The sequence below is a fragment of the Oncorhynchus clarkii genome, chromosome 12 (assembly GCF_045791955.1).
Source record: "Oncorhynchus clarkii lewisi isolate Uvic-CL-2024 chromosome 12, UVic_Ocla_1.0, whole genome shotgun sequence".
Lineage (NCBI taxonomy): Eukaryota > Metazoa > Chordata > Actinopteri > Salmoniformes > Salmonidae > Oncorhynchus > Oncorhynchus clarkii.
The window spans coordinates 76,999,810-77,026,871 of NC_092158.1; the positions used below are offsets into that span (position 1 = coordinate 76,999,810).

The following is a 27,062-nucleotide window of genomic DNA, read 5'->3' on the forward strand; positions in this document are numbered from 1 at the left end:
GGATGTGATGGGAAGAAATGAGGGAGGGGGTGCAGGAATATGAGTGTATGCATTTTCAAGGCGGTCTTTCAGTAGCAAAAAAACAGTAACAGGAAAACGAATAGGTCTACGGATTGATGCATGCTTTTATACGATGTACGTATCATGGAAATAGGCACTTGAGATTTATAGTTATTAGTTGTACAGTTAGTGCGGTGACACTGGCAATGCGTTTAATTTGAGCTCGAGCTAGGTGGCTTCACCTAAACAGTGTGTGAAAGAGGGAAAGGAGAGGGAACAAGAGGGGAGGGGGTGTATGGACCTCACTGGTTACGGGACCTACAGGCACCCCGATTGTGCTCTCATAATTTGTGGAGGTGAGGACAAAAGAAAGGGAAAATTGGAGGAAAGGCCCGGGATTTGATTGTGACGGGGCCCCCGACTCGCCGCCGCTGGTCGGGGTTGTCAAGACGACAAAGAGTGAGGGAAAAGCGGCGGAGCAGTCGACTCAAGACCGGGGTTTCCTGCCAGAGCAGCGGGAGTGTCACAAAACAACCTTTTACTCTTCGAGGGGCCTTAAGCGTTCCCAGGTAACGTATGCATTGAAAGAGTGCCTCTGTCATGTTTTTCTCAGCATTTAGTAAGGGGAAATTACATGTTGGGGGTAAGATTGTCTGCAGCAGCATCCGCTTTATTCAGTGTTATATATGCTTACCCACCTACCACTGCTGTAATATCTAACATCTGCACCTAATCACCCTCTTTTTGTATGCTGCTTGCCTTCCCGTCCTATTATGATTATAGGACAGACCAGGTAGCTAACATTGCTAGTTAGCTAGCTAATTGTGTTCGTTGTTCACAAATCTATTTTATCAGGATAGCTAACGTAGCTAAATTGCAACAAAATAACTCAAATAGAATTTGCAATGACGCAAACGGGTTTCTATAGCACAGCCTAGCTAGTCCAGCAGCACCCACTTATTGTGATGCATGAAGCTAACGTTAAACGTGCTAGCTAGCTAATATTAGCTACAACTAACGTCAACATGAAACTACTATCTAGATTCTAGTAGCTGCTCGCTAGTTTGGTCTGCAACTATCGTAGCTAACTAAATAAAATACAGGATGTGCTCAAATGGCTAGCTGATAAACATTTAGCATCCTATTCATTGTTATTCACTAGCCACAGTTTTTTGTAGCTAGCTAGCTACATCATAATATCTAGCTAGCTATGTGCCATGGCATTGGTTTAGTCGAGGACGTGTTTCATCAACCTACTTCTGTTCTGGCCTTAACTCTACAGAAAACTTGTTTACAGTGCGTGAGGCCAGTGGTTACGTTTAACACCTGGTGTGACAGCACTGTGGTGTCAATAAAAGCTTCATTGGTCTGTAATCGAATAGGCTGTTTCTTCATAAACTGTCACATTTTATACCATAATTAATTTATTATCACGTCACCATCATCAACATTTTAATTACAGTCAGTAAAACGGGGTAATATTGGTCCAAAAGTATTCAACCCCAAACAATTAGGCTACTGGATGTAGTAGTAGTTGTACAGTTAGTGCGGTGACACTGGCAATGCGTTTAATTTGAGCTCGAGCTAGGTGGCTTCACCTAAACAGTGTGACTAAACCAAACTGACTTGGAAAACTGACCAAATGTGTAACGATATCACTTGTTTCACTGTCACGATTGAAACCTGCCAATTATCATTCAAATAAAAGATTATTGGTCATGTAAACAGATTTGCAGGTGCAGAGAAATCCAGCAGTGGAGTAATACATAGCAGTAAAAAAAATTAAAATCACACAAAATCCAGAAAAACACAAATAAAGAAATTCAGAAATATCAGAAGGAGCAATGTCAGAGAATGGAATATAAGTACATATACAGTACCAAAAGTTTGGACACCTACTCATGCAAGGGTTTTTGTTTATTTTTACTATTTTCTACATTGTAGAATAATAGTGAAGACATCTAAACTATGAAATAACACATGGAATCATGTAGTAACCAAAAAAGTGTTCAACAAATCAAAATATATTTTAGATTCTTCAAAGTAGCCAACCTTTGCCTTGATGTCAGCTTTGCATACTCTTGGCATTCCCTCAACCAGCTTCACCTGGAATGCTTTTCCAACAGTCTTGTAGGAGTTCACACATGCTGAGCCCTTGTCGGCTGCTTTTCCTTCACTCTGCGGTCCAACTCATTCCAAACCATCTCAATTGGGTTGAGGTCGGGTGATTGTGGAGGCCTGGTCATCTGATGCAGCACTCCATCACTCTCCTTCTTGGTCAATTAGCCCTTACACAGCCTGGAGGTGAGTATGGTCATTGTCCTGTTGGAAAACAAATGATAGTCCCACTATGCACAAACCAGATGGGATGGTTACTTGAACTCCGTGAAGCATTTATTTGGGCTGCAATTTCTGAGGCTGGTAACTCTAATGAACTTGTCCTCTGCAGCAGAGGTAACTCTGGGTCTTCCTTTCCTGTGGCGGTCCTCATTAGAGCCAGTTTCATCATAGCGCTTGATGGTTTTTGTGACTGCACTTGAAGAAACTTTCAAAGTTCTTGAAATGTTCCGTATTGACTGACCTTCAAGTAATGATGGATTGTCGTTTCTCTTTGCTTATTTGAGCTGTTCTTGCCATAATATGGACTTGGTCTTTTACCAAATAGGGCTGTCTTCTGTATACCACCCCTACCTTGTCACAACACAAATGATTGGCTCAAATGCTTTAAGAAGGAAAGAAATTCCACAGACTTTTAACAAGGCACACCTGTTAATTGAAATGCATTCCAGGTGACTACCTCGTGTAGCTGGTTGAGAGAATGCCAAGAGTGTGCAAAGCTGTCATCAAGGCAAAGGGTGGCTACTTTGAAAAATCTCATATAAAATAGATTTGGACGTGTTATTTCATAGTTTTGTTGTCTTCAATATTATTCTACAATGTGGAAAATAGTAAAAATTAAGAAAAAGCCTTGAATGAGTAGGTGTGTCCAAACCTTTGACTCGTACTGTACATAAACTCAGCAAAAAAATAGAAACGTGCTCTCACTGTCAGCTGCGTTTCTTTTCAGCAAACTTAACATGTGTAAATATTTGTATGAACATAACAAAAGTCAACAACTGAGACATTAACTGAACAAGTTCCACAGACACGTGACTAACATAAATGGAATAATGTGTCCCATGAACAAAGGGGGTGTCAAAATCAAAAGTAACAGTCATTATCTGGTATGGCCACCAGCTGCATTAAGTACAGCAGTGCATCTCCTCATCATGGACTGCACCAGATTTGCCAGTTCTTTCTGTGAAATGTTACCCCTCTCTTTCACCAAGGCACTTGGAAGTTCCCAGACATTTCTGGGGGGAATGGCCCTAGCCCTCACCCTCCGATCCAACAGGTCCCAGACGTGCTCAAAGGGATTGAGATCCGGGCTCTTCGATGGCCATAGCAGAACACTGACATTCCTGTCTTGCAGGAAATCACTCACGGAACGAGCAGTATGGCTGGTGGCATTGTCATGCTGGAGGGTCATGTCAGAATGAGCCTGCAGGAAGGGTATCACATGAGGGAGGAGGATGTCTTTCCTGTAAAGCATAATGTTGAGATTGCCTGCAATGACAACAAGCTCAGTCTGATGATGCTGTGACACACCGCCCCAGACCATGACGGACCCTCCACCTCCAAATCGATCCCGCTCCAGAGTACAGGCCTAGGTGTAACGCTCATTCCTTCGACGATAAGCGCGAATCCGACCATCACCCCCGGTGAGACAAAACTGTGACTAGTCCGAGAAGATCACTTTTTTTGTCAGTAATGTCTGGTCCAGCGACGGTGGGTTTGTGCCCATAGGCGACGTGGTTGCTGGTGATCTCTGGTGAGGACCTGCCTTAAAACAGGCCTACAAGCCCTCAGTCCAGCCTCTCTCAGCCTATTGTGGACAGTCTGAGCACTGATGGAGGGATTATGCGTTCCTGGTGTAACTCGGGCAGTTTTTGTTGCCATCCTGTACCTGTCCCGCAGGTGTGATGTTCGGCTGTACCGATCCTATGCAGGTGTTGTTAAACGTGATCTGCCACTGCGAGGGCGGTCAGCTGTCCGTCCTGTCTCCCTGTAGCGCTATCTTGGGCATCTCACAGTACGGACATTGAATTTATTGCCCTGGCCACATCTGCAATCCTCATGCCTCCTTGCAGCATGCCTAAGGCACGTTCACGCAGATGAGCAGGGCCCCTGGGCATCTTTATTTTGGTGTTTTTCAGAGTCAGTAGAAAGGCCTCTCTAGTGTCCTAAATTTTCATAACTGTGACCTTAATTACCTACCGTCTGTAAGCTGTTAGTTTCCTAACGACCGTTCCACAGGTGCATGTTCATTAATTGTTTATGGTTCATTGTACAAGCATGGGAAACAGTAATTCTGTCCTTCAAACTTTGCTTTTGTCAAAGAATCCTCCATTTGCAGCAATTACAGCCTTGCAGCCCTTTAGCATTCTAGTTGTCAAATTGTTGAGATAATCTGACGAGATTTCACCCCATGCTTCCTGATGCACCTCCCACAAATTGGATTGGCTTGATGGGCACTTCTTACGTACCATACGGTCAAGTTGCTCCCACAACAGCTCAATAAGGTTGAGATCTGGAGACTGTGCTGGCCACTCCATTATAGACAGAATACCAGCTGACTGCTTCTTCTGCTGCCTGCAGGGTATGGCGTGGTGTTGCAAAATGGAGTGATAGCCTTCCTTCTTCCAGATCCATTTTACCCTGTACAAATCTCCCACTTTACCACCACCAAAGCACCCCCAGACCATTACATTGCCTCCACCATGCTTAACAGATGGCGTCAAGCACTCCTCCAGCATCTTTTTATTTTTTCTGCGTCTCACGAATGTTCTTCTTTATGATCCGAACAACATTTGTCTGTCTACAACACTTTTTTCCAATCTTCCTCTGTCCAGTGTCTGTGTTCTTTTGCCCATCTTAATCTTTTATTTTTATTGGCCAGTGTGAGATAGGGCTTTTTCTTTGCAACTCTGCCTAGAAGGCCAGCATCCTGGAGTCGCCTCTTCACTGTTGACGTTGAGACTGGTGTTTTGCGGGTACTATTTAATGAAGCTGCCAGTTGAGGACTTGTGAGGCATCTGTTTCTCAAACTAGACACTAATTTACTTGTCCTCTTGCTCAGTTTTGCACCGGGGCCTCCCTCTTCTCTTTCTATTCTGGTTAGAGACAGTTTTTGCTGTTCTGTGAAGGGAGTAGTACACAGCGTTGTACGAGATCTTCAATTTCTTGCTAATTTCTCACATTTCTTCATTTCTCAGAACAAGAATAGACCGGTGAGTTTCAGAAGAAAGTTCTTTGTTTCTGGCCATTTTGAGCCTGTAATCGATCCCACAAATGCTGATGCTCCAGATACTGAACTAGTCTAAAGAAGGCTAGTTTTATTGCTTCTTTAATCAGAACAACAGTTTTCAGCTGTGCTAACATAATTGCAAAGGGTTTTCTAATGATCAATTAGCCTTTTAAAATGCTAAACTTTGATTAGCTAACACAATGTGCCATTGGAACACAGGAGTGATGGTAGCTGATAATGGGCCTCTGTACGCCTTTGTAGATATTCCATTTAAAAAAATGGTCAGTTTCCAGCGCATATATATATATATATATATATATATATATATATATATATATATATATATATAATGCGCGCACACACACACACAATTGAAGTTGGAACATTATATACACCTTAGCCAAATACATTTAAACTCTGTTTTTCACAATTCCTGACATTTAATCCTAGTAAAAATTCCCTGTCTTAGGTCAGTTAGGATCACCACTTTATTTTAAGAATGTGAAATGTCAGAATAATAGTAGAGAGAGTGATTTATTTCATCACATTCGCAGTGGGTCAGAAGTTTACATACACTCAATTAGTATTTGGTAGCATTGCCTTTAAATTGTTTAACTTGGGTCAAATGTTCCAGGTAGCCTTCCACAAGCTTCCCACAATAAGTTGAGTGAATTTTGGCCCATTCCTCCTGACAGAGCTGGTGTAACTGAGTCAGGTTTGTAGGCCTCCTTGCTCGCACACGCTTTTTCAGTTCTGCCCACACATTTTCTATAGGATTGAGGTCAGGGCTTTGTGATGGCCACTCCAATACCTTGACTTTGTTGTCCTTAAGCCATTTTGCCACCTTTGGAAGTATGCTTGGGGTCATTGTCCATTTGGAAGACCCATTTGCAACCAACTTTTAACTTCCTGACTGATGTCTTGAGATGTTGCTTCAATATATCCACATAACTTTCTTTCCTCATGATACTATCTATTTTGTGAAGTGCACCAGTCCCTCCTGCATCAAAGCACACCCACAACATGATGCTGCCACCCCCGTGCTTCACGGTTGGGATGGTGTTCTTCGGCTTGCAAGCCTCCCCCTTTTTCCTCCAAATATAACGATGGTCATTATGGCAAATATAACGATGGTCAACTGTTCTATTTTTGTTTCATCAGACCAGAGGACATTTCTCTAAAAGGACGATCTTTGTCCCCATGTGCAGTTTCAAACAGTAGTCTGGCATTTTTATGGTGGTTTTGGAGCAGTTGCTTCTTCCTCGCTGAGCGACCATTCAGGTAATGTCGATATAGGACTCGTTTTACTGTGGCTATAGATACTTTTTGAATTTTACCCCTTTTTCTCCCCAATTTCGTAGTATCCAATTGTAGTAGCTACTATCTTGTCTCATCGCTACAACTCCCGTACGGGCTCGGGAGAGACGAAGGTTGAAAGTCATGCGTCCTCCGATACACAACCAACCAAGCCGCTGCTTCTTTAACACAGCGCACATCCGGAGGAAACACCGTGCACCTGGCCACCTTGGCTAGCGTACACTGCGCCCAGCCCGCCACAGGAGTCGCTGGTACCGACCAAGCCCTCCCTAACCCGGGCGACGCTAGGCCAATTGTGCGTCGCCCCACGGACCTCCCGGTCGCGGCCGGTTACGACAGAGCCTGGGCGCGAACCCAGGACTCTGATGGCACAGCTGGCGCTGCGTACAGCGCCCTTAACCACTGCGCCACCCGGGAGGCCCCGGCTATAGATACTTTTGTACCGGTTTCCTCCAGCATCTTCACAAGGTCCTTTGCTGTTGTTCTGGGATTGATTTGCACCAAAGTACGTTCATCTCTAGGAGACAGAACGCGTCTCCTTCCTGAGCGGTATGACGGCTGCGTGGTCCCATGGTGTTTATACTTGCATACTATTGTTTGTACAGATGAACATGGTACCTTCATGCATTTGGAAATTGATCCCAAGGATGAACCATACTTGTGGAGGTCAACAAATTTTTTTTTTTTAGGTCTTGGCTGATTTCTTTTGATTTTTCCATGATGTCATGCAACGAGGCATTGAGTTTGAAGATAGGCCTTAAAATACATCCACAGGTACACCTCCAATTGACTCAAATGTTGTCAATTAGCCTAACAGAAGCTTCTAAAGCCATTACATAATTTTCATAATTGACTGTGCCATTAACGCTGTTTAATGGCACAGTCAACTTAGTGTATGTGAACGTCTGACCCACTGGAATTGTGATACAGTGAATTATGAGTTAAATAATCTGTCTGTAAACAATTGTTAGAAAAATGAATTGTGTCATGCACAAAATAGATGTCCTAACTGACTTTCCAAAAATATAGTTTGTTAACAAGACATTTGTGGAGTGGTTGAGAAATGAGTTGTAATGACTCCAACTGTGTATATACAGTATAATGGTGTGTAAAGACAGTATATGAATAGAAAAGGTGTGTACAGCAGTAGTTATAAGATGAGCCATGACTAGAATACAGTATGTACAGATCCTTCAGGGAGTATTCATACCCCTTGATTTATTTCACATTTAGTTGTTACTTATCCCACATTTAGTTGTTACAGCCATCTACACACACTAACCTATAATGACAAAGTGAAAACATGTTTTTAGAATTTGTTTCAAATGTATTGAAAATTAAATACATTATTTCCATGACTTACAGAAAACGTTTGACCTCTGTCATTGCCAACAAAGGGTATATAACAAAGTATTGAGATAAACTTTTGTTATTGACCAAATACTTATTTTCCACCATAATCTGCAAAATCCTATAATGTGATTTTCTGGATTTTTTTTTTTCATTTTGTCTGTCATAGTTGAAGTGTACCTATGATGAAAATTACAGGCCTCTCTCATCTTTTTAAGTGGGAGAACTTACACATTTGGTGGCTGACTAAATATTTTTTTGCCCCACTAAGTATTCACACCCCTGAATCAATACATGTTAGAACCACCTTTGGCAGCGATTACAGCTGTGACTCTTTCTACGTACATCTCTAAGAGCTTTGCACACCTGGATCGTATAATATTTGCACATTATTCTTCAAAAAATTATTACATCTCTGTCAAGTTGGTTGTTGATCATTGCTAGACAACCATTTACAAGTCTTGCCATAGATTTTTAAGTCGATTTAAGTCAAAAATGCAACTTGGCCACTCAGCAACATTCAATGGTAAGCAACTCCAGTGTATATTTGGCCTTAGGTTATTGTCCTGCTGAAAGATGAATCTGTCTCCCAGTGTCTGTTGGAAAGCAGACTGAACCAGGTTTTCTTCTAGGATTTTACCTGTGCGTAGCTCTATTCTGTTTATTTTTATACCCCTAACAAACTGCCTAGTCCTTGCCAATGACAAGCATACCCACAACATGATGCAGCCACCACTATGCTGAAAATATGAAGAGTGATACTCAGTGACTGTTGTTTTAGATTTACCCCGAACATAATTTTGTATTCAGGAAGTACATTTCTTTGCCACATTTTTTGCTGTTTTACTTTAGTGCCTTACTGCAAGTAGGATGCATGTCTTGGAATATTTGTATTCTTTGCGAGGCATTAGAAAACCTCAGTCTTTGTGGTTAAATCTGTATTTGAAATTTGCTGCTAGACTGAGGGACCTTACAATTATCTGTATGTGTGGGGTACAGAGATGAGGTAGGCATAAAAAAAATCATGTTAAACACTATTATTGTGCACATAGTCCATGCAACTCATAATGTGACTTGTTAAGCAAACGTTTACTGCAGAACTTAATTAGGCTTGCCATAATGAAGAGGTTGAATAGTTATTGACTCAAGACATTACAGCTTTTCATTTTTAATTAATTTGTAAAAAATCTCTACAAACAAAATTGCACTTTCACATTATGGGTAATTGTGTGTAGATCAGTAACACAATCTAAATTGGATCCATTTTAAATTCAGTCTGTAACACAACAAAATGTGGAACAAGTCAAAGGGTGTGAATACTTTCTGAAGGAACTGTACATATAAAGTGGGTAAAACAGTATGTTAACATTATTAAAGTGACCAGTGTTCAATGACTACATAGGGCAGCAGTCTCTAAGTTGCATGGTAGAGTACCGGGCCTTGGCTATACAAATTACACGTTTACAAAAGACTGCAGAAGTTGGCTGTAAGCAATTGGTCAATTAAGCACTTTACAGTGTATTTAAAACAGACAATAGACGTGTCACATGGGGTCCTCGTGAATGATGACCCCATCAAAGTGGTGTCAACCCATAATTAGAGTCCCTGTTGATTTAATTCCTTAGAAAGCTGTTAAATACATTTACGTTGAGCTATACCTACCTGTTTTATTAATTTAGTGGGGTGATAAGAAATCACGTGGCTGGTTTACCACAGCTTTATAAGATTATTTGTAATCATGTACAATCCATGTAGGCCTACATGGATTCATTGTGATCTTGACATTATTGTGCCACTGTTTTGACTTCATGCTGCTAGGCCTCTGGGTAATTCCATTTGAATTCAATCACTTTTTGACACCACCCCTTTTGATTTGAACAAAACCCTCCATACATATTTTCCAATTGTAGAAATGCTCAGAAAGTGACTTTTTAAACCTGAATGCCAAAACATTCAAGAGATAAATGTGGTCAAAGGTAAATCAAGGTTAAATAAAATGTGATTAAATGTGGTCAAGGTTGACCTATTTTGCTTTCACTGGAAACGATAAACATTTGAGATTGATATTTAAAAGCTTACAAATAGGGTTGACAAACTGTTTTATAATTGATTGATTTATCTTATTATCATCTGAGGTTTTGGTGTTGTGCCCACCTTCTGTTAAGACACAACGTGTTCTTGAATATATTGTGAGTGTTATGTTTTGACTGACTACATGTATAAATAAACATACATTTATACTTTCAAATGGTACAACGAACATGGTTGGAGGTCCACACATTAGAGAATGTTGACTTGAAGGGGAATTCAGTTGGTTTAAATAACACTGTCAATCCTCCATAGGAAACCTACTGAAATATAGGTAATAGAATAGACTTGACCAGTTAAGTTAACATTTGACGGTGGGTGGACCGGCGGCCATCTTTGTGGTAGTAATTAGAAGTACAAATTTCAATTTCAATGATGTACCAGTTAAATTGCAGCAGTCTGAAGGGATAAGTCATTCTATGAGTTAAATTTCTAGCATGTTGTGTCTCAACCGATGGCGGGCACAACACACAAACTTCAGATAATGTAAAGTAGGGTCTAAGCAACAACAAATAATCATTAATTTCGTTTTTTTTTTTCTCCAAGAAATTATCCAATAGTTTGACAACCCTGTTTGTAAGCTTTTAAAATGATATCAAACTCAATCGTTTATAATTTCCAGTGATAAAGACAATGTGTCTCATAGGGCTGGGACGATACCAGCATCACAATATTGCAGAACTAGGGCTGTTTTCCTAAATAAGTTCAATCCACTTTGTTTTTTTTTCCCTTGCCGCAATACTAACAACGTTTTAGTATCGCGATACTGGTATCGTCCCTAACCTAATGTCTCTTGGTGTGGTGGGGTATGGAAAATGGGTCAACTTGAGCATCTCTGTCTCCTGAATGTTTTAGCATTCAGGTCCAAAAAGTCACTTTATGACCGCTTCTTCCATCAGCAAACATGTCTGGAAAGTTTGGCTTAAATTCAAAGGGATGCGGTCAAAACATTATTGAACTCATATGGATTTACCTTCTACTCTAGTGCCTTTCATTTTTGAGCAATTCCGTGGATGTTTGAGTTACATGCGTTATCAAGAATTGAACATACACAACAGTTGCAGTTGACACGCACAATACAAATACGGTATATTGTCGCCGTTGACGTCTGGACAAATGTTGCCCCTCAAAATCATATAGTTGTGGTTTTGCACATTTTAGTTTGATACCACTTTACAACAAGTGCCCTAATACCTGTGTATTTATTTACATGGTAGTTACATGGGCAGGTGGGCCTATAGTGTAATTACAGTATGATGTTATAAAGTTGGACACGTTGACACCTGATTCATTGTATTGCAGATTGTATGTGACTATTTGTACATTAAGACCTACAGTTAGTACAATACTAAAATAGACCATGTGGTATATGTTAAGGAACACAGTGAGAAAGAGTAATGGGTTATGCAATGGTTAACAACAAACCCACTGTACTTACTTTGTCTACATAAACACACATCATTTTTGGATGTAATAGCCAATGTACAATATAGGCTATGTGGTCGTTGTGGCACACAGACAGTTATTTTTGTTTCTTTTTCTGTTCTTTCAGATTTCCACAGAGCTCCTGTAAACAACTGAAGAGAGATGGACTCACATGGATGGAAATACTGGAGAGAATCTGCAAAAGAAAAACAAGAAGAAGCTGATTAAATGGAAACCTTACTTTTGGACATTGGTGTGGGAGACGGTCAATTTGAATAATGATTGAAAGAAAATTAAAATAAGGTAAGGTAAGACAGAAACATGTTGGAGATATAGAAGAGCACCAAGATAAACACTGGTGAAGAAGAACTAAAGTTGGGGGAAACTGGGGACCAAAGACTTTTCTACAATCCAACTACATGTGTCAAAAAAAATCTAAGGGAATGAGAGAAAAAAAATGAGAATTTCAAAAAGTATTAATCGCAACAAGAACACACATATCAGTGGATTTGTTTTCCTTTTGGTTTGAGACATTTATTGGATGAAAGTATTGGTTAGCATTTCTAAGGCTGTTTCTGCACAGGTACGAGCCAAATACATGCAAACCTACATGAGGGAAGCATTATTGTTTCGCAAAGGCTACTCCTGCCAGAACTGAATAATTTCTGCAATGGCAGTCCAGCAGTCTAAAAGGCAGTGACTCAGTTACTCATGAAAAGTTTTTGCACATGGGACACCATTGAATCACGCTGCAATTTTATCTTAACTCTGTTTGCCTGTGCTCTTATACAGTGGAAAGGACTTTGAGGCCTATTATTTCAAGTGCTGTTGTCTCTCTTGCACTTGATATTTTCACATTTAGTGCCAAACTGCAACATCTGTATCATATCCTTTTAACATTGAAATCGCTACTACATTTAGTACAAAAAAACAGATATTTAGTTGTAATTTGAACTCAGCTCTCCAACAATTACAACTATAATGGAGTTACTCTACAACATCAGATTTCAGAAGTTCTTTAGTTGTATATAATTGAAAATTACTGGTCATTTTCTGCTCAAGCCTCAGTATTTGCTTCATTTTCAATTGCTGCTACAAGTGTGATAAAACATTTGTGATAAAGTCACTTGCTTCAACTCTGCTGGACTTTGTTGGACTCACCACCATCCTTTAACTGCAAGCCTACGAAGTCAACTGACACAGTAACTGCCATTACGGAACAAAAAACATTCCCTCAAACAATTCATAAAAATCCATCGAAACATGCAGAATTTTTCCAACAGTCCAGCACCTCCAGCTCTTCCTCCTGGATTTACTAGTAGGGGTGGAGTTGGCTCCTCTTACCCACCACCGTCAACAGATCCCCAGATATCCCCAAGGATGACCGATGACTACACTGGGATGCAACAGCAAACACCCCTAAACCCTCAAAGTCACAGTCGACACCTACTCCATCGAGGGCACCACCACCCTAGTCAGGCTGGCCATATGCTTGCTTATGATGCAAGAAACAGAGCTGGGGAATCATCACACGGTAATATTCACAGTGGCAGTAGTAGCAACCCTTACCAAAAGGAAACAATGGATTATTATTTTGCAATGGGTGGAAAGGACAGACATAGAAGAGGAGGTATGGCATATGGGGCAGGTTTTGGGTACTCAAATATGGATGGAAATATACCTCAGCAGTACAGACAAGCTGGAACTAGCTCCTCCGGGATGATGTCTCCCTATCCTTTGGACTATGGTTCGACGGCCGGCTCAGGTGGTAGTAGCAGTGGCAGCAGTGGTGCTGGAGCATTTTCCCCCTCCCATCAGTACAAAATGGGTCAGAACCTTGCAATGCAGCCAGCATCAGGGCCTCAGATACAGCACCGCCAACATGGACAGAATTACCCCACCCATCAAGCTCTGCAACATGGACAGCAGCATAGGACTTATCCCATCTCTGGACACAGAATGCCTCCACAGTTCTCACACTACTCCCCACAGGGTAGTGCATCCACAGGGTCATCAGGAATGTACAGCTCCCCACCACAGAGATATCATGATGGGGCCAGCAGTGGTGGTGGATTTGAACCTAAAGTCAACAACTCTCCTAATATGAACTCTAATTCAAACTCAATTTCAAGTTCAGCTACAACAAACAATGTTGGATCACTGGAGAATGTAGCAAAGAGTTACCACTCTTCAAGTTATCCCTCATACTCCCCACAAACCCATCCACTCCACAAACAAGCCACCCTCCAGCACCGCAATTCTCAGCACAATTTAGGAATAGGTTACGACAACTCTCTCAAAATGCAGCATCATGCCCCTCCACCAGGTCCTGTATACTCTAAGCATCACCAATCCACCAATCCCGGAATGCCTCAACAACCGTGTCAAGAAATAGCCAAATCGCCAATGCATTCTCAACCCCAACAGGGCCAGATTAACCAAAACTTCAGCCCTATATCTAACCCCTCTCCAGCTGCCTCTGCAGTGCAGTCTCCCAGTTGTAGCTCCTCACCTTCCCCGTTGATGGGTGTCTCAGAAGGTCATGGAAACCCTTTATGTCCCCCACATGTTCCATCACATCCTCCTCCCCCAAATCCTCGTAGTTGCCGTGGTCGGTTATTGCAGACGATGCCTCAGTTGAGTCCCACACCCAACTCCAACAGCAGCATCAGTAGTTGTGGCAGCAGTGGCAGTATCAAAGCTACTGGTCTGAATACAAGCGCTGGAGGTGGTCACTTAGTCTCAAACCGAAGCAGAATGGCTGCAGGTACAGGAAAAGGATCACATGAAGAAGGGTCATCCTCGTCTGTCTATTCATCTTCTCCTCTTGACAAACTCATGCAAGATCCTGGCTTGAACAGTCTAAATGCATTGACATCACAGGTAGCAAATTTACCCAATACAGTGCAACATATGCTTCTCACTGACACATTAATGTCACATAGAAGGGGGAAAGATGGACAAAGTCAAATGCTGCAGACATTACAAGCCATTCCTTCTACTCAACCAAGGAGTCGAAGTGTCAGTGCTGCCTCAAGCAGTGGGATTGGTGGTGGTGAAGGTGCTAGCTCGGAGGCTGGAGGTGATGATGATTCCTTTCTGGTGTCCGAAAGAGTATCATCAAGGGCCAAAGAGGAACGAGATGAGCAGATTTCTGAGGGGGGGGAATCTAGAATGCGGCAGATGAGTGGCACAAGCAGTGGATCAGAACCAACTGGCTACTATCCTCCTCCATCTCAGAGTCAAATGTCCATGGGTTCTAGTAAAAACCAATCCCATACTGGAAAGAGTGATCAGGGTTCACAAGGGAAGAGGATGTTAACGGAATCTTCTACAAAACAATCTCTGAATCCATCAGATGTTTCTGAAAGAAAGACAACTGAAACCCGGACACCTTCATTGTCATCTCCCTCCTCTGCTCCTCAATCTGCTGAGCCTGGTCCAAGCGTACATTCTCGCCCTCCTGTTTCCTCTACTCCCTCATGCCCCATTCCCTCTCCTGCTCCTCAGTTCCACCCAAACTGTGCCACTGATGTTAATACTAAAAATGGGCTTAGGAAAACAAGGGAAATTAAATATGAAGGAATTAAAGATGAAAGTGGAGGGATGGTTGAAAAAAATGAAAAAGGCACCCATGGAGAGCAGACCCGAGAGGGACACGTGCGACAAGATGGGCAGGACAAAGAAAATAAATTGGATCGATCTTCCTTCCGTAACAAAAAGAGTGATGAGAAGGATGGAAAACGATGTAAGACACGAGATTTGGACAACTCCAATCAAGATCAAAATATTGAGGAACAGACAAATGCTGGTGGAGTGGGTGTTATTGTGTCAACTCGTTGTGAGGTAAATCATCCAGAAAAAGCTACATGTGCACAAGACAACTGCATAGAGGAGAAACATTCAGACAGCTTCTTTAGAGAGTCTAGTCGTCATAATGGGGAGGAAGGAATGGATTTGAGTGTATATTCCTCTCATCATGAAGTTCCCCAGAAATCTAACTTCGGACGGTCTGTCCCTCAAAATCATCCCCTCTCAGGTCCTCAAAAATATGGTTATCAAGAGTCACCACATGGTGCTGCCATGGGTTTGAAGAACAGGGGGAGACCTAGTCCAGGGAGTGTAACTGGATCAAATTCAAGGTATCAAGGCTTCCATCAGCCAAAGCCCAGTTATGCCCCTGAACACACCAAGGATGTCGCGGGTACTACAGTTGAGGGATCAGTGAGGAGAAGAGAAGGATCAGGAGCAAGAGGACATGATGATAATTCTCAACTCCAGCATCCATTTCCAAGCCTCTTGCAGGAGGTTCTACAGGGTTATCACTTAGACCGGCGCTATGGGCGATCTGAACAGGCACTAACTGCCCATCTCCAGGCTCAAAATATGACTCGGCAACAGTACCAAACCAGGCATCCGTATGGCATGGCTGAAAGTATGAGAACCCAAACTGGAGTTGGAGAGGTCACTTCCCACCCCTCCCGAATGACAAGCCCTGGAAAGCCTCTTCAACTAAATCAGCGCCAGGGGCCTGGATCTGATTTTGTACCAGAATCACCTCAATCCTCCTTGAGGTCTGAAGGAGTAGATACTAAGGGATCTCACAGTGCTTCTTCAGAGAAAAATAAAATGGCAACACCGCAGCGTCACCTGACCCATATGCCACAGTCTACAGAGTTTTTGTCTGGACCTCCACCAAAACACATCAATTTAGCCGACTACTCGTTACCTCACCGGAAACCCCCTTCAGGTCTGCCCAGCTCATCTTCAGCTGTACAGGAACTCCTATTGCAGGAAACAGAGCCGCTAGCGGGCAGTGTTGGAACCATAGGTCAAATTGAGTCTCAAATGTTGACGTCCTCCCTTTTACCTCCATCTAAAGAGCGCCGCTCTGTCATATGTGATGTTTGTCCCAATCGCCGCAGTACACCAGAAAGGGATGGGAAACGTGAAAGAGAGCGGGAAAAAAGTCAAATTGGTGCCTCTGTCATCCAACTTCCATCAACAAATGATCTAGGGAACAGTAAGGAGATGGGAGATAAAAAAGAGGTTGGAGTGAAGGTAGCATCAAAGGAGACTGCAGAGGCTGTCCATCATAGTGGTCTTACAACCAAGGAAACTGATGTTGAGCATCATAACAAGGCTTTACACCCATCTGTGGTTATGAATTCAGAGCCTCTTAGAAGAGGTAAGATTGATTTGACCACCACCATGCCCTCTCAACATCTGCAGCAAACCTCTCACTATCCCTCTACCACCAACCCTCTGTCTCCACCATCAAGACATCAGTCATACCCACATGGTGTAGATTTATCTACAGGGCATGCCAGTGGCTTTCCTGGTTCCAGGTTTGGTGATGCAAGAGAGGGCAATATGATGCCACGTAACCCCCATTTTCACAATCCCTACCACTCACCCCAAGTTCAATTACAAAACCCACAATCCGCAAACAAATTACAAATGTATACTCACCTCCATGCTCATGACTTGGATGACAGACTTAATTGGGTAGCTACCATTAATAGACCCACCAAGGATATGATGCAGTCCAGTACTTCTCCAGGTAGACATAAACTCAGTCATTCAGAGCAGAGACAAAGAATGCAGTCTCCAACTGACATTTTGCACAATCGCCAAATGTTCGCTAAACAGCAAGTTCCTCATCAGAACACTTACTATGACATGAAAATGTGGGAGTCAACACACTCTGGTAGAGAGAGTGTGGGGATGTTGGAGGGGGATCCTTACCAGAGAAGTCAACAGCCACCTCCTGCTGCTCCTCTTGGGTCTGTTGCCCACCAATTGGTTCCAACAGCTCCACCAGTCTCCAACATTCTTGAATCACCTGTCTCCCAAGTGGTTACAGAAGAAATCTTTAAATCACTCCATCCAACACCTACACCTAATTCCATGAAAACAGTTGGTCCCAGTATTGGTGGCAATGTCAATTCCGTGATGCCACAGAGCCATCGACCAAATAAAACTGGGGGTTCTGGGGACACTAATCCATTAATGTTGAGGAGGAGAGTTCGATCTTTCATTTCCCCTATCCCTGCCAAGAGGCAGCATCAGGATGTATCACAGCAAAGGAGTGCCCCTAGTTCATATCACTCACCTTTGGCCTACTCTGAATCCAGCCTCCAAAATGACGATGACTCATCCAGTTCAGATATAACTACACTTGGTTCGCCTAATACTCCTTGTCCCACACCTGGACAAAGCACTTATTCACAATCCTCCTCACCTGTTCAGGGTAAAAAGAGTCTGCCTCCAAGAAAAGGGAGAGGTTTGAAACTGGAGGCTATTGTTCAGAAAATTACACCAAATGTGAAGAAATCTACTAACAGCGGCCATACCGATGTTGACTCAAATGATTTTGCTGGATTTTCTCACACTGAAATGTCACAGTTTACTGACACACAGGACGAAGAGGAATGTTTACCTTATCTCGATGAAAGTCTCTCATTAAGTGACATTATGCCCTACAGAGGGGTTGATGAGACTGGACCGTTACCTCCCACCGCATACCCCTGTGATCCTCACCAGACATCACAAGTTCTTAAACGTGGCACCACAGGAACTGTTACAAGACCTTTGCAGCCAGACTTTGACTTTGGGTTAGGGACTGCAGCATCTAGTACTGGTGATAGAGATAAAGAGATACCCGCTGACTACACCTTGTTAGGGCCCTTACCCCCACCTCCACCACTACCTTGTCCAGTACAGGGCTCCCCCCCACCTTCTTCATCTGCCTTGTCTGATATTCAACATTTCACTAATACTTACCAGCAACTTGAGACTCGAAGAGGTGAACAATCTGCTGCTAACCTTCTGAGACAAAAACTTGAAGAAACTGGGATTGGATTTGATGATTACAGTAGCAGTGACTATTATGGAACCACCCCACCACACCACAGTCAGGCTCAAGGGCACTTACTAAGACAGCCACATCAAACTTCTCCAAGGTCATCTTTGGCAATGACAGGGTCACCACAAGATTCCAAACAATCAGACAATTCTGTACCCAAAGGCTATTTCCCATCAGGCAAGAAGAAGGGAAGGCCTGTTGGAAGTGTGAATAAGCAAAAACGTGCTCAAGCCACCCAGGCCCAGGCACAGAATGTGAGCCCAAGTGCTCTGTCTGGCCCACCTATTCAATCTCCTGCAACTGTTAGTCCACAGGTAGCCCCAAGCCCTAGCACTACAGCCTCTGCCCCATCAGTCACTCCTCCGACTGATCAGAAAATGACTCCTCCGGAGATTCCACCAGTCTTGACCCAAGCAGTAAAAGTGGATGCTGAAAGTGAGGACACTCAGCCAGAGACGGAGGTGAAATCAGTCTGCCAGAAACAAGAGGGGGTGAAAGACGAGAGTGAGGTAGTAGGATCAAGAGGCAGGCAGAGGAGGAGAAGAAGAGGAGTAGCAGCAGCGGCGGCCAAAGATGACCTGGAAGCGGCTACAAGAGCAGGGGGACATTTTGATAACAGCAGAGTTTTTCCTGATAATAGCAAGTGTGCCTTTGCGCCATACATACATGTGGAGAGGAAAGTAGCTGAGATAGGAGCCGTGTACACAATTGTGAATGGTGAAGAGGAAAAGATGAAGGGAGAGCGTGGACCAGTTGGAGGGAAAGCAAGCAGTAGTGGTATTGAAGCTCTTTTGACCTCAGCTCTTTTGTCTCAACTGCCTAGGAGAGATGGAGAAATTGAGAGGGTCAAAGAGAAGAGGGAACTGGAGGATGTAGACTCTGCCCTCCAGGCAGGAAAGGCTCTACCTTCATCTGAGTACCTTCTACCAGGCCCTGTGATTACTGAATCCATTCATTCTGGCCGTCTTCTCTGCTGCCTGTGCCAGAAATGGGCCAATTACAAAAACCTTGGGGATCTCTATGGACCTTACTACCCTCCTGAATATGCTACAAGGCTTCCCAAGAATCAACCCCAGATTCGACAGAGTCTTGTAACTACTGGGATGAGTAGAAATGTGCAAAATCTCGACACCATTTCAAATGTGTTGACCACCCAGGGCTGTGAACTGCAAGATGTGCCAACTATCAAGTCCTCAACTTATAGTGATTACATGTTCAATCAAGAGACAAATACAACTTCCCCTGCCACTGCTGTTGGCACTGCCTCTCCAGCCGGTGGAGGGGAGATGCTTTATCTGGCCAGCAAACTTGCTAAAACCACCACCAACAAGACAACAGTTCTTAAGTGGGACATGCCTCCAGAGTTAAAACCAATTACTGAGCTAAGGAAACAACCTGAACTTCAGAATGAGCCCACTTACAGTCAGCAAAACCAACCATGCCAGCAACAGCAGACAGAAGACACTCAACAAAGGCCACAACACAGAAAGCTGACGTCGCACCCGAGATTTAAAAGGAGACAGAAATCCAGTGAGAATTCCCCAAGGATGGTGCCATCCAACAGCAAAGCCTCATTGCCATTCCAGCCCCCTCCCCCAACCTTAGACTCCCTTGGGCCTTTGGCACAGCTGGCCCAACTTCCTCAGATGCCTATAGACCCAGAGGAGCTGTGGGTGCATGAGGCATGCATGGTCTGGACCAGTGGGGTTTACCTGGTCAATGGAAGACTGTATGGCCTACAGGAGGCACTAGATGGTGCCAGAGACACAGTGAGTAATCTTTTTTGTTGATGTCTATACAGTATACAATGTAATGATATTGGTTACTATATATATATATATTTTTTTCAGCTCAATATACCTAAAGCAGTTCTCAGAAGTCCACAGTTTTAAGTTGAACTTCTTAGGGCTGCAATCCCATTAACGGGATTGATATGACAACAGCCAGTGAAAGTGCAGAGCGCTGAATTCAAGCAACAGAAATCTCATAATTAAAATTCCTCAAACATACATGTATCTTATACCGTTTATTTTTTTTACCCCGTTTTCTCTTGAATTTTGTGGTATCCAATTGTTTAGTAGCTACTATCTTGTCTCATCGCTACAACTCCCATACGGGCTCAGGAGAGACAAAGGTTGAATGAAAGTAATGCGTCCTCCGATACACAACCCAACTGCTTCTTAACATAGCGCGCATCCAGCCCGGAAGCCATCCGCACCAATGTGTCGGAGGAAACACCGTGCACCTGGCAACCTTGGTTAGTGCGCACTGTGCCTGCCATAGGAGTCGCTGGTGCGTGATGAGACAAGGATATCCCTACCGGCCAACCCCTCCCTAACCCGGGTGACGCTAGGCAAATTGTGCGTCGCCCCACGGACCCCCCGGTCGCAGCCGGTTACGACAGAGCCTGGGCGCAAACCCAGGGTCTCTGGTGGCACAGCTGGCGCTGCAGTACAGCGCCCTTAACCACTGCGCCACCCGGGAGGCCCCCTTATACCATTTTAAAGGTAATTATGTTCGGTCAGAGCCAAGCCACAGAAAAACACAGCCATTTTTCCAGCCAAAGAGAGGAGTCACAAAAAGCACAAATAGAGATAAACTGAATCACTGACCTTTGATGATCTTCATCAAATGACACTCATAGGACTTCATGTTACACAATACATGTATGTTTTGTTCGATAAAGTGCATATTTATATAAAAAAAAATCTCAGTATACATTGCCGCATTATGTTCACTAGTTCCAAAAACATCTGGTGATATTGCAGAGAGCCACATCATTTTACAGAAATACTCATTATAAATGTCGATTAAAATACAATTATTAGACATGTAAATATAGATACACTTCTCCTTAATGCAACCGCTGTGTCAGAAAAGCTTTATGGAAAAAGCAAACCATGCAATAATCTCAGAACGGCGCTCAGAAAACAAATAGAGATATCCGCCAAGTTCGAGTCAACATTAGTCATAAATAGCATTATAAATATTCACTTACCTTTGATGATCTTCATCAGAATGCACTCCCAGGAATCCCTGTTCCACATTAAATGTTTGATTTGTTCGATAATGTCCATCATTTTTGTCCGAAGAGCTACTTTTGTTAGCACGTTTTGTAAACAAATCCAAAGTCCTGAAGCGCGTTCCCTAGTTGCAGACGAAATGTCAAAAAGTTCTGTTACTGTCCGTAGAAACATGTCAAACGATGTATGGAATCAATCTTTAGAATGTTTTTAACATAAAACTTCAATAATATTCCAACCGGAGAATTCCTTTGTCTTCAGAAAAGCAAAGGAACGCAACTACCTCGTGACTGCTGGCAGACCTCTGACTCATTCCTCTCTCATTCGGTCCCACTTCACAGTAGAATCATCAAACAAGTTTCTAAAGATGGTTGACATCTAGTGGAGGCCTTAGGAAGTGCAACATAACCAATATCCCACTGTGTATTCAATAGGGGCTGGGTTGAAAATCGACCTAACCTCAGATTTCCCACTTCCTGTTTGGATTTCTTCTCAGGTTTTTGCCTGCCATATGAGTTCTGTTATACTCACAGACATCATTCAAACAGTTTTAGAAACTTCTGAGTGTTTTCTATCCAATACTTTTCTATCTAATAATAATAATATGCATATATTAGCAACTGGGACTGAGGAGCAGGTAGTTTACTCTGGGCACCTTTCATCCAAGCTACTCAATACTGCCCCTGCAGCCATAAGAAGTTAATCGATTTTTGCACTCTCTTCTGTTATTCTCTATGTTGTGTCTGTCTGTGTTCAGGTCTGCTCTTATTGTGAAATGGTTGGCTCAACCCTCGGCTGTTACAGCAAAGGCTGCACACTGAGATATCACTACCCGTGTGCCATGGATGCAGGTAAGAGATGCAAAGCATTTCCTTTAACACCGAATGTTATCTCATTACTCATATGCTGTGTCCTAAACCTTACCTCCCGCTGTCTACAGTCATTATAACAATAGTACCCAATTATTTTGAGTGTTATAATTTTCTGAGTTGATGGTTATGTCATTTGTATCACTTTTCCTTCACCTCTCCTCAGACTGCTCTCTGAATGAAGATAACTTTTCACTACGATGTCCGAAGCATAAGGTAAAAAGGGAGAGGTTGGTTATTATATAATTCCTAGGGAAACCAAATATTTGTGACTCTTCATTGTGTTAATATATTTCAAATTCCTTTATCTCATGTGCCACTATAGTTATTAAGAAACAAAATTATGCCACTATAGTTATTAAGAAACTAATTACCACTTGAATTACCTTCTCTCCTTTGCACCTCCCCCACCCCCTCTTATATTCTGCAGTTTCCCCAGAGCAGCCAGCCAGCTAAATCTGTGTACCTTGAGCAGTCTGAGAGAGGCTGAGAGAGACACTGAGGAGGAGGAGGAGGAGACGCAGGAGTATAGGATCGGTACGTTTTTAAAAGGCAATGGTGCGACCGTGCTAGAGGGCACCGAAATGAATGTTACAACTGAAGGATTTGAAAAGACTAATATTTGTTTGGTATGAGACTGAGCACCCTGTTCTATTTGTTTGTGTTCATATTCCCCCAAACTATCCTCAAATGAGCAAATTGTTAAACCAAAAAAAGTGTCTGTCAGAGATGAAGCCAAGTATTTATTAGCCCAGTGCTGCTTATTATTTTTGTTTATACCATAAGCTTCAAGGTAGCATAAAGTAAAACATATTTTTTAAAGTGTTCTGCTCATCATAGATTTGGAAATGCCAACTGTTTCCACCACACACAGGGTTGTGTAATCCCTGGTGTCAATACACACATGCTTTTTGTATCTTTTCCTAGGTATGCTTGGACGATGAGGATTGTCAGTGAAGCAAACAGCCCTAAACAGGATGGGACGTGCATCTTTTGACGGGTGGACTATGATGACAGAGAAAAAAGAGGATTGTAACATTTCTGAACAGGAATTAACTTTTAAAACATTTAAGAAAAAGAAAAACTCCTTACTTTAAAAAGAAAACCAGATCAAAGCAACGCTGAGGTAGACTTAAAAAGGAAGACCAAGGTGGGACAGAACAAGACATTGTGACGGAACAGAAAGGAACCTCCTCTTAAAAGAAACAAACAGCCTCTCTAGGCAAACTTTGCATTTCTGGAAATACTCTCAAACTCTTCTTTCCATCATGGCTCTAGTCATTTTATCTATCATGTTTTTTTGTCCAAATGTTATGAATCAGAGTATTGAGGACAACCCACCCAGAGGACTGTAAGAGAGCGTTGGGTTGAAAAGTTGACATTATAGTTGGAAGGGAAGGAGAGGCAATGTATCTACTTCATGTAGTATTTTATCATAATCTTCATAATCATTATTTTAGTTATCATTATTATTTTGTATCTGCATCAGTATTTACTAAAATGGATTTATCTACATTTATAATTTGTCAACATTTATCAAACATGGGATATTTTATCATTCCTGGAGAGGGAGGTGCCAGAATGACATCATTTGGAATGTCAAGGCCGAGTTGCCACAAAGACATTATTGCCTTGGAGAATGGACATTTGTTGCCTTTCAAAGTGCGTATGTATAAGAGTGAATGTGTGTGAAAATGTGGATTTGAGTGTCCATTTTTGGTCCTTTGAAAAGTGTTCTTATTTTTCATCCTTGGGGTTTTTACGGTACAGATAGTAGTCATGAAAATCGAAATGGACATGATCTTATTTTTCAAACAAAATTCATAATGTGCTGAGAGAACAATTGAACCATGACAGAAGGAGACTAATGCATGCCTGCCATCTTTGACCATGTTGATTGGGAGAAGACGTCACTTGACAGGTAAACCAAGTGTTGACGTTGTGGTGGACCTTGTTCAGTATATGGGTGGGGTTTTATGTGAAAAGAGTCACATTTGGCTGACAATTCTAACGAGCATTACCAAAACCTTTTGGAATCTAGAGGGTTTTTGGAATGACTGGGACTGGGAGTCCCCACCTTTACTGTGGAACGAGGAGTCAGTATATCCTGAGTACTTTAATAGGTTCATTTCTCAATGACACTTAAAATATGGATCAAGAGATGCTAAATGCATTCAAAAGAAGCGTTGCCATAAACTTAACAAGTGAGTCCTACGTGGTGTTGTCTATCATTTTTTATTATTGTACTTGTAAAAAAAAATGTGTTGAACTGAAAGAAAACAAGTATGATATTGAAAACATGCTGTATTAGAAACCTGTCGATATGTATATGAACTACTTACTAAATGCTTCAAAGAATGCTATCCTTTTGAATATTTCACATTGTACTGTTGTCCTTTTAAGCCATTCATTTTTTAATTTCAAACTTAATTTGTTTTTATTGGAGAGGAAGTTCCTTTCTGGGTTCTCTCAGCCCAATAGACTCCTTTCATTCTGTCATTCCTCTTCTACGGTCTCTTTCTCACATGCGCACACACTCTTCTCACTCCTGCTGTGTCTTAAATTGTGTACCGCTGACAGTGAGCCTCAGGTTCACTGTATATTCAAGTGAGGATTAAATCTGGCCCCACATATCAGACCCAAGTGTGAGTGATGCGTTCAGCCACAAATGTCATTCACAAACCAAATGTCAGAAATGTGCTGAGAACTACACTGCAGCTACATTTTTGTTGAAGCGTGGTCGTCATATTGTCTTAGCACTAACACCTTTTTGAGTTATGAGTGTCTGTCCCTCTGCATGTCTCCTTGAAGTTCAGTAGGGATGCTGGTCTGTGTTTTGAGTACTGTATGTTTCATCATGGATGTGTGTTGTGTAAATCTGTTTTTTCCTTAATGTCGATGAAGAGCTCCTTGTGGTTGGAGCCAGCTCACCACTTTCCTGAAAACCCCAAGGGCTCGATTCAATCCGTTGCGCTGAATATCCGCACTACAGCATGATTGAAATTTAAAGGCAATGTTCCTGTGTTCACGGAGACTGCATTCACGGTGAACACTGCATATGTCAGCTCAAATGGAAATGACCTTTTTTAAAGGCCCAATGCAGCCAGAAATTGTACATTGCACAAGAAACTTATTTCTCTGAAATGTTTGGCACAACATGTTTACGGGGCTCCCGAGTGGTGTAGCAGTCTAAGGCACTGCATCTCAGTGCTAGAGGTGACACTACTGACCCTGGTTCGATTTCAGGCTGTATCACAAACGGCCTTGATTGGGAGTCCCATAGGGCGGCACGCAATTGGCCCAGCGTGGTCTTGGATAGGATTTGGCCGGGGTAGGCCGTCATTGTAAATAAGAATTTGTTCTTAACTGAATTGCCTAGTTAAATAAAGATAAATATATATAATTTCAATTTATCCCTGTTAGCATTTTCCCCTTTGCCAAGATATTTAACAGCATGATCATTACATAGGTGCACCATGTGCTGGGGACAAAAGGCCACTCTAAAATGTGCAGTTTTATCATACAACACATAGCCAGAGATGTCTTAAGGGAGCGTGCAATTAGAATGCTGACTGCAGGAATGTCCACCAGAGCTGTTGCCATACAATTTTGTGTTCATTTCTATACCAATGTCGTTTTAGAGAATTTGGCAGTACGGCCAACCAGCCTCACAACCACAGACCACGTGTAACCACGCCAACCGAGGACCTCCACACCTGGCTTCACCTGTGGGATCGCCTGAGACCAGCCACCAATACAGCTGATTAAAATAATTTTTAACCAAATTGTCAGAAACCGTCTCAGGGAAGCTCATCTGCGTACTTATCGTTCTCACCAGGGTCTTGACTGTAGTTCTACATCGTAACTGACTTCAGTGGGCAAATGCTCACCTTTGGCACACTAAAGAAGTGTGCTCTTCAAGAATGAATCCTGGTTTAGACTCTTATCGGGCAGATGATGTGTATGGTGTTGTGTGGGTGAGCGGTTTGCTGATGTCAATGTTGTGAACAGAGTGATCCGGGGTGGCAGTGGGGTTATGGTAGGGGAAGGCATAAGCTACGGACAATGAACACAATTGCATTTTATCGATGGCAATTTGAATGCACAGAGATACCGTGATGAGATCCATTGTCGTGCCAATTCATCCACCGCCATCACCTCATGTTTCAGCATTATAGTGCACGGCCCCATGTCACCAGGATCTGTACGCAATTCCTGGAAGCTGAAAATGTCCCAGTTCTTCCATGGCCTGCATACTCACACGACATGTCACCCATTGAGCATGTTTGGGATGCTCTGGATTGACGTGTACGACAGCGTGTTCCAGTTCCCGCCAGTATCCAGTAACTTCACACAGCCATTGAAGAGGAGTGGGACAACATTCCACAGGCCACAATCAACAGCCTGATCAACTCTATTTGAAGGAAATGTGTTGCGTTGCATGAGGTAAATGGTGGTCAAACCAGTTACTGACTGGTTTTCTGATCCACGCCCCAGTCATGTGCACACACTGTATATAGACTTTTCTATTGTGCTATTGACTGTGTTTGTTTATTCCATGTGTAACTCTGTGTCGCACTACTTTGCTTTATCTTGAACAGGTCGCAGTTGTAAATGAGAACTTGTTCTCAACTGGCCTACCTGGTTAAATAAAGGTGAAATAAAATAAAAACAAATGAAATCTATAGAATTTATTTAAGTTGACTGATTTCTTTATATGAACTGTAACTATGTAACATCTTTGAAATTGTTGCATGTTGTGTTTATATTTTTTG

At 42.5% G+C, this 27,062-nt stretch overlaps 1 protein-coding gene across 2 annotated transcripts; it reads left to right on the forward strand.

The window, feature by feature from the left end:
- Nucleotides 1-15: 15 nt before the first annotated feature.
- Nucleotides 16-24,663, forward strand: LOC139421354 (transcription factor 20-like). Of its 2 annotated transcripts, none has more exons than XM_071172144.1 (6): nt 16-569; nt 11,655-20,164; nt 22,176-22,269; nt 22,454-22,503; nt 22,718-22,824; nt 23,215-24,663. In XM_071172144.1, the coding sequence occupies exons 2-5, from the start codon at nt 12,791-12,793 to the stop codon at nt 22,775-22,777; spliced, it is 7,578 nt and encodes a 2,525-aa protein (XP_071028245.1). In that variant the 5' UTR covers nt 16-569; nt 11,655-12,790; the 3' UTR covers nt 22,778-22,824; nt 23,215-24,663. The 2 variants fall into 2 exon arrangements, with proteins under 2 accessions (XP_071028245.1, XP_071028244.1); XM_071172143.1 differs by having other exon boundaries at nt 22,454-22,517; nt 23,215-23,371.
- Nucleotides 24,664-27,062: the final 2,399 nt, after the last annotated feature.